This window comes from Gigantopelta aegis, chromosome 13 (assembly GCF_016097555.1).
Source record: "Gigantopelta aegis isolate Gae_Host chromosome 13, Gae_host_genome, whole genome shotgun sequence".
Classification (NCBI taxonomy): Eukaryota; Metazoa; Mollusca; class Gastropoda; order Neomphalida; family Peltospiridae; genus Gigantopelta; species Gigantopelta aegis.
The window spans coordinates 11197881-11211060 of record NC_054711.1 but is presented as its reverse complement, the minus strand read 5'-3'; the positions used below and the strand labels follow the sequence as shown (position 1 = coordinate 11211060).

The following is a 13180-nucleotide window of genomic DNA, read 5'->3' as shown; positions in this document are numbered from 1 at the left end:
GAGAAATAGCCCAACGGGTATCGATCCTAGACCGACCGCGCATCAGGCGTGCGCTTTACCACTGGGCTACGTCAGGCACCGTTTTGTTTAACGTTAAAGTTTGTGTTGCATACCAGTCGTGGTGCACTGGCTGCAACGAGAAATAGCTAGCCCAATAGGCCCACCGACGGGGATCGATCCTAAACCGACCGATAATCAGGTGAGCTCTTCACCACTGGGCTACGTCCCGTCCCCTTGTTTTGTTTAACGTTTCGTTTAACGTCACGTCACCACGCACCGATTAATTAACTACAACGCATTGGTTAATTAATTATCCGCTACTGGGTGTCAAACGTCTTGCATTGGTAATTATAACCAATATTCTTAGAAGACAAAAACAAGCCGCCTTTTTTCATTAACAGCAAGGAATCTCATATATATGGCGTAGCCAGCATGAGGCAGACGAGGCGCTTGCCTCATTTGGAATTTCACCAGATTTATTTTATTTTTCCCTTGACATTGATATTCATTTTACAGGTCTGGGTTTTCCTCGACGTTTTTTCTCTCTGGCTACGCCCCAGATATGCACTTGCCCACAGACAGGACAGCACATACCACGATCTTTGATATATACCAATCGTGGGGCACTGGAGACAAATGTAATCGATTAATGGGTCCACCAAGGGGGATCGTTCCTGTCCCCAAAGCACCTCAGGACAGCGCTCTACCAACTGGGCTAGACTAATATATCAATTGCGTCTGAGTCTTAATCTCAGGCAGTGCTAAGACGCGAACCCGTCTCATATCAGTCTGAAAACGCGATAGCGTAATACCGACTTGGCACGGCACTAGTCTACTATCTATTTATTAATAAACATAATGACCCCTGTAGGGAAATATAATAAACATTCAGTCTCCAATCAAAACTTGCGACAACTCATGCCACAAAATGTTTGTAAAATGAACTGCCATTGGCCGACACACATTCCGCACATTCTTTCGCGTCTGTAAGGAAATTTACGATTGGTCGACTGCTCCTGTTCTCACAGTGTAGTACACGGTGTTACAGTGTATCGATGGATGTGTAATGCAATGGTGGAAACGGAAGCTTTCGGCTGATGGAAATGGACGCTTTTTGACCGAAACCGTACGAGTAAGAGCGAGAAAATGTCGTGCGGAAGAGCAGGCGAGATGGGCTCGTGCTCGGGCCACGGACAGACGGCGGCGATGGACGTTCTGCCCAGCGGAAACATCTTTCGAGAATTACAAGTCGTGCATGAAACCGGCTACTTTTCGGCCCAGCCGTCGTTAGAAGATCGCTGGCAACAGGTACGAACTAGCGATCTCTTTTGCTACAACTACTTTTTAAACTCTCTCAGTCTCTGGTTGATATTCTAGTCCCATTTTCTATTATTATTACTATTACTATATTTAAAAATAGAAGCAGTAACTTTAAGCGCCGGTGGGGTTTTCGGTATGAACATCGGCGGTTGACAGGACGTCAGAAACAGAATAGCCGTAGCGCTAACTACTTGTGATCTCTTTCAATACATCTACCCTTTAAACTTCCTCGTTGGTACTCTCAGCAACTCTGACATCTTTTTTAAATTATTAATAATATATTTTAAAATAACAGCAGTAACTTTTAGCGCCGGTGGGGTTTTCGGTACGCCGTCGAAGCCTGACGCAGGGTGACAGGATGTCAGGAAGAGAATGGCCGTAGCGCTAATAGTTCTAGTTAGGCTGAAGGATTTTTCTTTTTTCAGGATGTTAAAACTGTCGTCTGCTGAGTAACGCGGAGCTGTCACTCGCGCGCTGTCAGAACTGTCAAAAGTTGGGAGAATAATTCTGTGACATTAAACAGCAGACTCAGTAGTTGTATGACTATGAGTGTTAAAAAAATATTACTTCTTTAGACTTTACCAAGATCATGTTCTGATGTAGGCCTATTAGGATGTCCCATTGGCGTAGCCAGATAAAGGTGGGGTGAGGGAGGGTAGCGTGAGAATCAAAGCCTCCATCACATCTCTGTCATTAAACAGCAGACCCAGTAATTGTTGTACGAGTGTTTAAAAATATTACTTCTTTAAACTTTACCCAGATCATGTTCTGATGTAGGCCTATTAGGATGTCCCACTGGCATAGCCAGATAAAGGTGGGGTAGGGTGGGGTGAGAACCAAAGCTCCCCTTCACACCTCTGTCATTAAACAGCAGACGACCCAGTAATAGCTGTATGAGTGTTTAAAAATATTACTTCTTTAAACTTTACCCAGATCATGTTCTGATGTAGGCATATTAGGATGTCCCACTGGCGTAGCCAGATGAAGGTGGAGTGGGGTGGGGGTGGGTGTGTGTGTGGGGTGAGAACCAAAGCTCCCCTTCATTCTTCTGTCCTTAAACAGCAGACCCAGTAATAGCTGTATGAGTGTCTAAAAATATTACTTCTTTACACTTTACCCAGATCATGTTCTGGTGTATGCCTATTAGGATGCCCCACTGGTGAGAACCAAAGCTCCCCTTCACACCTCTGTCATTAAATAGCAGACCCAGTAATAGCTGTACGAGTGTCTAAAAATAATGCTTCTTTAAACTTTACTCAGATCATGTTCTGTAGTCCTATTAGATTGTCCTACTGGTGTACCCAGATGAAGGTGTGGGGGGGGGGGGGGGGAGGAGCCAAAACAAGGGTGTGAAAAGTGACTGTCATCAACCTTAGTAACAGTGTGGTTTACCCTACCCTTTTGTGGGTGCCCCCATATAACATTGTTTATACTCAATTTGTGCATGCTTATTTCAGGTACGATGTTTATCACCTTGACTTTGGTGTAATCAAAAAGCCCCATCTATATAAACTTGTATATATCTGAATCTTGACCAAAAATAAATGGATCTTGACCAAAAATAATTGAATGCCTTAAAAAAGTATCCACAATGTGGTTAGATATATATGTATTACTATGGAGTGTTTTGCTGTAAGATCCAGCATTGAAACACAGATGTATGCACACCCACACACACACAGTCAAAACAATCTGCACACTACAATATTTTTTTATTTATGTATTTTTACAACTTTAGCATCCATGTGATGTCTAGATTAGGTGTAGCTTATGTTTGAGACATAACATAACAACCACTGAATATACAGTTTACTGGGGTGTTGTTAAAAAATATTCTTTCCAGATAATGTATTCAGACTCCTGGAAAAATGTAAAAAAAAAGTCCTGGAAAATGAGCCAAAATGGAGCTTAAAAGTCCTGAAAAATTGAAATGTTTAAAGTGTATGAACCCTGCCCAATATAGAATCGTGGCTATGCCAGTGGCTTGACCTGAGTGGGCTGCCATTGGACATGTTTCTGACTAATAGACCCTTTGATTTAATGATGTCACTGGAGCACATTGATTAATTAATTATTAATCATCGGCTGTTGGGTGTCAAACATTTGGTCATGGTCTTCAGAGGACCGGCAACATTTTTCCATTAGCAAGAGATATTTAAAACAACATGCATTATTTCCTGGTGAGCATGGGCAGGACGTAGCCCAGTGGTAAAGCATTCACTTGATGTGTGATCGATCTAGGATCGATTCCCGACGGTGGACCCGTTGGGCTATTTCTCGTTCAAGCCAGTGCTCCACAACTGGTGTAACAAAGGCCGTTGTATGTACTCTCCAGTCTGTGGGATGGTGCATATAAAAGATCCCTTGCTGCTAATTGAAAATAAAACATTTCCTTCCTTCCTCTCAGCGATATCACTAGAGCACATTGATTAATTAATCGTTGGGTGTCAAACATTTGGTCATCCTGGCACTATGTCTTCAGAGGACCAGCAACATTTTTCCATTAGCAAGAGATGTTTAAAACAACATGCATTATTTCCTGGTGAACATGACAATATGTGCATATAGTCCTAATAAGTAGATTCAAATCTTTTCTTAAATTTATGTAATTCTGATTATATAGCTGAACAGGGATGCAGAAATGAAAAATATATAACTAGTCCACCAGACCAGAAACAACTAAATTTTACTAGCCTGCTAGAATTGCTACTAGTCCACCAGTCTATAGAACAATTGTGCTAAATATGAAAGCTGGAAATGCCTCATTTGAAAACCTGAATTTCAAAATTTTCTCCATTTGAACCTACAAATTTCCATTCCCCAGGCCATCACACGGACGGTGCCTTCCACCCCTTTTCAGATTCACTTCATTGGACCTGATATGAGCCAAGATACAGTAATTTGCAGTGGTCAAGAAAAGCTAACATACCCCTTTAGGTGTGTGTACAGAAAATTACACAAGGGAGTTATAGAATCTGGCAACAAAATTTCTAGGCTGGGAGATGCTAGATCATACTCTACCAGAAAATATATTTTTTTAAAAAGAAGAAAATTTGCTTTGAGCAGTGGGGAGGTTCCGATTCTTGAAACCTCCTCTGTACCACACACACACATACACCTGTCCTTGCACCTTTAATAACTGTAATCTGAGTTATTCATTAGCACCGAATTGGAGCTGTGTCCACGGCGAAGGTATATATGTTTGTGTTCATAACACCTGGATATCCATTAGCAGAGTTAATGAATTAAATCACAGGAAATGTCACGACCAACAGGTCTTTATTGTGCATCGCTGTCACAGTGGTATACACACCGAGACTGCACGGGGCTCAAAATTATCAGTGTCCGATGCAGTAATAATGAATCAGGACATTCAACAGGTAGACAGGTCTCAGCCAGGTAGAATGCAATTTTACCTGTGATCTTTCAAGGTAACAGTAATCTTTTGGTTACTGTGGAGTTTGATTTACAGGCATTGGTCCATTCTGACACACGACACTTCCATACAATTTTTCATGTCGCTCTGTGTGTAAGAGGGCAATAGTTTTGTATGCGACGTATTGGTTTGCATTTAGCATGTTGTGATGGGCAGGTGTGTAAAATGATTTTTGTTTACGACCTGTCATAACATCTACTGAGACGCAGATACCTTGAAAAACTGCATATATCAGCTTTCAATTACCGGTAGTAATAGTACTAGTGTTCTTATTACACGAACGATATATCATGTATGTTTTTTGACACCCCAGCACATTGTTTAAATTGAAGATGTGCAAAGGTCTGTGGGTAGAATTTAGTGGTGTGTGAGTGGAGGTGTATACAGGTGTGTAAAATGCTTTTTGTTTATAATCTGTCATAACATCTATTGAGGCACAGATACCTTGAAAAACTGCATATATCTGCTTTCAATTAGCACAGTTTTATCACATGAAAGGTATATATATATATATATATATATATATATATATATATATATATATATATATATAAATATAATATAATATAATATAATATAATATATATATATATAAATATAATATAATATAATATAATATAATATAATATAATATAATATAATATAATATAATATAATATAATATATGTGTGTGTGTGTTATGTTGACAGCCCAGTACATTGACTAATTTTAAGACATTCAAAGGTATGTGGGTAGAATGTACAGGTGCGAGGGTGTGGCATATATAGGTATCTCCATTTCAGTCTTCTGGATTCCACGGAAATGGTTATCTCCAGTCGTGAGTTGGCAAAAAAAGAGTTCCATTGCCCATTAACATCTGCCGTGATTATATACCACCTAGAGTGAGTTTAATGATGCAATACTGACCTCGGTGGTGTCATGGTTGTGCCATCGGATATGAGGTACAGGGTTCGCAGCCCGGTACCGGCCCCCACCCAGAGCAAGTTTTAATGACTCAATGGGTAGGTGTAAGGCCACTACACCCTCTTCTTTCTCACTAACCACTAACAATTAACAACTAATTCACTGTCCTGGACAGACAGCTCAGATAGCTGAGGTGTGTGCCCATGACAGCGTGCTTGAACCTTAATTGGATATAAGCACAAAAATAAGTTGACGTGAAATGAATGAATGAAGCAATGGGTAGGTGTAACAACTAACAACTAACCCACTGTCCTGGACAGACAACCCAGATACATGTACACATAGGTGAGGGGTGTACCCAGGACAGCATGCTTGAACCTTAATTGAATATATATATATATATATAAAAAAGCACAAATATGAATTAAAATGAACAAAGTGAATAAGCTGTTATTTTGAGTCTTGACAAACACATTATTTACGTATCAGAAATGTAAGACGACTCATTGTGACATATATGGAGAAACAAATAGCCACGGGGTGTGGGTTATTACACACATATTTACTACACTGTGTTCGGTGATGCGTGAACGGTGACTGGGATGTATGATCATACCAACTGACCACCGTGTGCTCGGTGGAGCGTGACTGATGTAGTAATAACCAGACTGTGGATCAAATACACATGCTGTCTTCGCCGCGATAGTTGAATTAAGAATAACTGACGGATAGTGACAAACAGTAATACAAGGGTGAAGGGCAGGATGTAGCCCAGTGGTAAAGCACTCGCTTGATGTGCGATCGGTCTAGGATCAATCCCTGTCAGTGGGCCCATTAGGTTATTTCTTGTTCCAGCCAGTGCACCATGACTGGTATATCAAATGCTGTGGTATGTGCCATCCATGAGTACCTTAGTTGTGTCTCACCACTGATCCAATATATGTAGTTGAACCGTATGTGAGTACTCTTCCACTAAACTACGCAAGGCTTAATGGGTAAGTGTAAACCACTTGCACCGACCAGTGATCCATAACTGGTTCAACAAAGGCCATGGTTTGTGCTATCCTGCCTGTGGGAAGCGCAAATAAAAGATCCCTTGCTGCTAATTGGAAAGAGTAGCCCATGTATAGTGGCGACAGTGGGTTTCCTCTCAAAATCTGTGTGGTCCTTAACCACATATCTGATGCCATAAAATGTGTTGAGTGCATCGTTAAATAAAACATTTCTTTCTTTTTCCAATAAACTATATCTCTTGATATACTCGAATGAGTTATACAGAAACTGTTAAATAATTTCATATTTCCTGCTGGTACACAATTATGCCATTACCATAGTTAGGGACCATATATCGCTACTGATCCAATATATTTAGGTGAACCTTACGCAAGTACTCTACCACTAAGCTACACCTCTTGATATACCCCATTGAGTTATGTAGAAAGTGCTACATATCTTCATATTTCCTGCTGGTACACAATTATGCCATTTCCATAGTTAGGGACCATATATCGCCACTGATCCAATATATGTAGGTGAACCTTACGCAAGTACTCTACCACTAAGCTACATCTCTTGATATACCCCATTGAGTTATGGAGAAAGTGGTACATATCTTCATATTTCCTGTTGGTACACAATTATGCCATTAACGTAGTTGGGGACCCTATTCATGGATCTGTGTATCGCCACTGCTGAAGCAATCAATACGGCAATGTCTGGTGTCTGGACTCATTAACTGCAGTTGCTTCTCCACCAAGCTAGGTTATGAATACGCAATGAACAAACTTGATTAAAGTGTTAGGGAGTCCACAACTTTGCTTGTACATTTGTATATATAAACAGCGGGTTTCTCCAGTGGCGTAGCGCCGCGGGTTGCCAGCGCCCGGGGGAAAGGCAAGTATTGCGCCCCCTAACCAGTGGACCGTTAGCATTCCCCCCCCCCCCCCGAGTCCCTACCACCAGTTCAGAATGTTGCGCCTGTGGCAACCACCCCGGTGGCCCCACTCCTGGGTTTCTCATCTGTTGTACTTGTATGTACTTGTTGGGTGGTGGTGGGCTGGACGTAGGCCCTGTGGTAAAGCGCTAGCTTGATGCGAAGTTGGTTTGGGATCAATCCCTACCAGTCGATGAACTGGGCTATTTCTTGTTCCAGCCAGTGCACCACGACTGCTATAACAAAGCCCATAGTATGTGCTATTCTGTCTATGGGATGGAGTATATAAAAGATCCCTTGCTGCATTGGGAAAGATGTAGCGGGTTTCCTCTGATTGACTATGTGTTAGAATTACCAAATGTTTAACATCCAATAGCCGATGTTTTATTGATCAATGTGCTCTATTGGTGTCATTAACCAAACAATCAAACAGTTTCTAAGTTTAAAAATTTGTTTTTACTTGTTACACTGTTTCGTTTTCATTTCTCGCTCTAGCCAGTGCACTACGACTGGTACATCAAAGGCCGTGGTATGTGCTAGCCTGTCTATGGGATGGCACATATAAAAGATCCTTTGCTGCTAATTGAAAAGAATAGCCCATGAAGTGGCGACAGTGGGTTTCATACCTCAATATCTATGTGGCCCGTAACCATATGTCTGATGTCATATAACCGTAAATAAAAATGTGTTGAGTGCATCGTTAAATGAAACATTTCCTTTCTTCCTTCCTTCCTATGGCGTATTTGCATTACCATAGTTTGACACCCAATAGCCTATGTATTTTTTGTGCTGGGGTGTCGTTAAACATTCATTCCTTCCTATGGCGTATTTGCATTACCATAGTTTGACACCCAATAGCCTATGTATTTTTTGTGCTGGGGTGTCGTTAAACATTCATTCCTTCCTATGGCGTATTTGCATTACCATAGTTTGACACCCAATAGCCTATGTATTTTTTGTGCTGGGGTGTCGTTAAACATTCATTCCTTCCTATGGCGTATTTGCATTACCATAGTTTGACACCCAATAGCCTATGTATTTTTCGTGCTGGGGTGTCGTTAAACATTCATTCCTTCCTATGGCGTATTTGCATTACCATAGTTTGACACCCAATAGCCTATGTATTTTTCGTGCTGGGGTGTCGTTAAACATTCATTCCTTCCTATGGCGTATTTGCATTACCATAGTTTGACACCCAATAGCCTATGTATTTTTTGTGCTGGGGTGTCGTTAAACATTCATTCCTTCCTATGGCGTATTTGCATTACCATAGTTTGACACCCAATAGCCTATGTATTTTTTGTGCTGGGGTGTCGTTAAACATTCATTCCTTCCTATGGCGTATTTGCATTACCATAGTTTGACACCCAATAGCCTATGTATTTTTTGTGCTGGGGTGTCGTTAAACATTCATTCCTTCCTATGGCGTATTTGCATTACCATAGTTTGACACCCAATAGCCTATGTATTTTTTGTGCTGGGGTGTCGTTAAACATTCATTCCTTCCTATGGCGTATTTGCATTACCATAGTTTGACACCCAATAGCCTATGTATTTTTTGTGCTGGGGTGTCATTAAACATTCATTCCTTCCTATGGCGTATTTGCATTACCATAGTTTGACACCCAATAGCCTATGTATTTTTCGTGCTGGGGTGTCGTTAAACATTCATTCCTTCCTATGGCGTATTTGCATTACCATAGTTTGACACCCAATAGCCTATGTATTTTTCGTGCTGGGGTGTCGTTAAACATTCATTCCTTCCTATGGCGTATTTGCATTACCATAGTTTGACACCCAATAGCCTATGTATTTTTTGTGCTGGGGTGTCGTTAAACATTCATTCCTTCCTATGGCGTATTTGCATTACCATAGTTTGACACCCAATAGCCTATGTATTTTTTGTGCTGGGGTGTCGTTAAACATTCATTCCTTCCTATGGCGTATTTGCATTACCATAGTTTGACACCCAATAGCCTATGTATTTTTTGTGCTGGGGTGTCGTTAAACATTCATTCCTTCCTATGGCGTATTTGCATTACCATAGTTTGACACCCAATAGCCTATGTATTTTTTGTGCTGGGGTGTCATTAAACATTCATTCCTTCCTATGGCGTATTTGCATTACCATAGTTTGACACCCAATAGCCTATGTATTTTTCGTGCTGGGGTGTCGTTAAACATTCATTCCTTCCTATGGCGTATTTGCATTACCATAGTTTGACACCCAATAGCCTATGTATTTTTCGTGCTGGGGTGTCGTTAAACATTCATTCCTTCCTATGGCGTATTTGCATTACCATAGTTTGACACCCAATAGCCTATGTATTTTTCGTGCTGGGGTGTCGTTAAACATTCATTCCTTCCTATGGCGTATTTGCATTACCATAGTTTGACACCCAATAGCCTATGTATTTTTTGTGCTGGGGTGTCGTTAAACATTCATTCCTTCCTATGGCGTATTTGCATTACCATAGTTTGACACCCAATAGCCTATGTATTTTTTGTGCTGGGGTGTCATTAAACATTCATTCCTTCCTATGGCGTATTTGCATTACCATAGTTTGACACCCAATAGCCTATGTATTTTTTGTGCTGGGGTGTCGTTAAACATTCATTCCTTCCTATGGCGTATTTGCATTACCATAGTTTGACACCCAATAGCCTATGTATTTTTCGTGCTGGGGTGTCGTTAAACATTCATTCCTTCCTATGGCGTATTTGCATTACCATAGTTTGACACCCAATAGCCTATGTATTTTTCGTGCTGGGGTGTCGTTAAACATTCATTCCTTCCTATGGCGTATTTGCATTACCATAGTTTGACACCCAATAGCCTATGTATTTTTCGTGCTGGGGTGTCGTTAAACATTCATTCCTTCCTATGGCGTATTTGCATTACCATAGTTTGACACCCAATAGCCTATGTATTTTTTGTGCTGGGGTGTCATTAAACATTCATTCCTTCCTATGGCGTATTTGCATTACCATAGTTTGACACCCAATAGCCTATGTATTTTTCGTGCTGGGGTGTCGTTAAACATTCATTCCTTCCTATGGCGTATTTGCATTACCATAGTTTGACACCCAATAGCCTATGTATTTTTCGTGCTGGGGTGTCGTTAAACATTCATTCCTTCCTATGGCGTATTTGCATTACCATAGTTTGACACCCAATAGCCTATGTATTTTTCGTGCTGGGGTGTCGTTAAACATTCATTCCTTCCTATGGCGTATTTGCATTACCATAGTTTGACACCCAATAGCCTATGTATTTTTCGTGCTGGGGTGTCGTTAAACATTCATTCCTTCCTATGGCGTATTTGCATTACCATAGTTTGACACCCAATAGCCTATGTATTTTTTGTGCTGGGGTGTCATTAAACATTCATTCCTTCCTATGGCGTATTTGCATTACCATAGTTTGACACCCAATAGCCTATGTATTTTTCGTGCTGGGGTGTCGTTAAACATTCATTCCTTCCTATGGCGTATTTGCATTACCATAGTTTGACACCCAATAGCCTATGTATTTTTCGTGCTGGGGTGTCGTTAAACATTCATTCCTTCCTATGGCGTATTTGCATTACCATAGTTTGACACCCAATAGCCTATGTATTTTTCGTGCTGGGGTGTCGTTAAACATTCATTCCTTCCTATGGCGTATTTGCATTACCATAGTTTGACACCCAATAGCCTATGTATTTTTCGTGCTGGGGTGTCGTTAAACATTCATTCCTTCCTATGGCGTATTTGCATTACCATAGTTTGACACCCAATAGCCTATGTATTTTTCGTGCTGGGGTGTCGTTAAACATTCATTCCTTCCTATGGCGTATTTGCATTACCATAGTTTGACACCCAATAGCCTATGTATTTTTCGTGCTGGGGTGTCGTTAAACATTCATTCCTTCCTATGGCGTATTTGCATTACCATAGTTTGACACCCAATAGCCTATGTATTTTTTGTGCTGGGGTGTCGTTAAACATTCATTCCTTCCTATGGCGTATTTGCATTACCATAGTTTGACACCCAATAGCCTATGTATTTTTTGTGCTGGGGTGTCATTAAACATTCATTCCTTCCTATGGCGTATTTGCATTACCATAGTTTGACACCCAATAGCCTATGTATTTTTCGTGCTGGGGTGTCGTTAAACATTCATTCCTTCCTATGGCGTATTTGCATTACCATAGTTTGACACCCAATAGCCTATGTATTTTTCGTGCTGGGGTGTCGTTAAACATTCATTCCTTCCTATGGCGTATTTGCATTACCATAGTTTGACACCCAATAGCCTATGTATTTTTCGTGCTGGGGTGTCGTTAAACAATCATTCATTCCTATGACGTGTGCTGTAGTGATGTCACAACCTACGATTGTTTTTATGATTTGGTAGCACGCACTAAGGTGACTTCGAAAGTATGGTCCCAGATGGAAATGTTAACACAGATGGCTGTAAGAAACTAATAATCATAGTAATATTTCATACTGATCACCTAATGTGTGGTTACGTACTGCACTAATTAGTATAAACAAATCAAATCTGGTATAGTTGTAAATAATTACGGTTATTGTAACAAAAGATCTTTTCAGGAGACAAGCTTGAGGGAATAGCTGAGTAATTAGTGTATCTGGTTACCACTGTCGCTTGTAATTACGTTTCTATACAAACGACATCACAAAGATCCATTTGTGGACATGTCAGTGTTCCGTTGACTTTGAATACCTCATTATTAAGATTGGAAAGAAAAAACATATTTCGCAAATTGTGATGTTTATTGATTCTTTCCCACATTAATTGGCAATCTGAGATTCACATTTCCTCTTCAAAAACAAATAATAAGCTTTGATGCTGACATTTTAATATATATATGAGCATATTTTGAAGAATATATTCAACTTTAAGGTGTGTGTGTGTGTGTAAGTGTGTGTCTAAGTGTGTGTGTGTGTAAGTGTGTGTGTGTGTAAGTGTGTGTGTGTAAGTGTGTAAATGTGTGTGTAAGTGTGTAAATGTGTGTGTGTAAAAGTGTGTAAATGTGTAAGTGTGTAAATGTGTGTGTGTGTGCGTGTGTAAATGTGTTGGTGTTTGTGTAAGTCTGTGTGTGTGTAAGTGTGTGTGTATTTAAGTGTGTGTGTAAGTGTGTGTGTGTTTAAGTGTGTGTGTAAGTGTTTGTGTGTGTGTGTGTTTGTGTTTGTGTAAGTGTGTGTGTGTTTAAGTGTGTGTGTAAGTGTTTGTGTGTGTGTGTGTTTGTGTTTGTGTAAGTGTGTGTGTGTTTAAGTGTGTGTGTAAGTGTTTGTGTGTGTGTGTTTAAGTGTGTGTGTGTAAGTGTGTGTGTGTTTAAGTGTGTGTGTAAGTGTTTGTGTGTGTGTGTTTAAGTGTGTATGTGTTTAAGTGTGTGTGTAAGTGTTTGTGTGTGTGTAAGTGTGTGTGTTTAAGTATGTGTGTGTAAGTGTTTGTGTGTGTGTAAGTGTGTGTGTGTGTGTAAGTGTGTGTGTGTGTGTTTAAGTATGTGTGTTTAAGTGTTTGTGTGTGTGTAAGTGTGTGTGTGTGTTTAAGTATATGTGTTTAAGTGTTTGTGTGTGT

General features: G+C 40.3%; 1 protein-coding gene across 1 annotated transcript in view; it reads left to right on the top strand.

The window, feature by feature from the left end:
- The first annotated feature begins 1047 nt into the window (after positions 1-1047).
- The window catches only part of LOC121387412 (Krueppel-like factor 6), a 56515-nt gene continuing 44382 nt past the window's right edge, over positions 1048-13180 (top strand). The window contains exon 1 of the mRNA XM_041518520.1: positions 1048-1308. Coding sequence (XP_041374454.1) covers positions 1147-1308 — 162 coding nt within the window. The 5' untranslated portion in view covers positions 1048-1146. The remainder of the gene's footprint in view (positions 1309-13180) is intronic.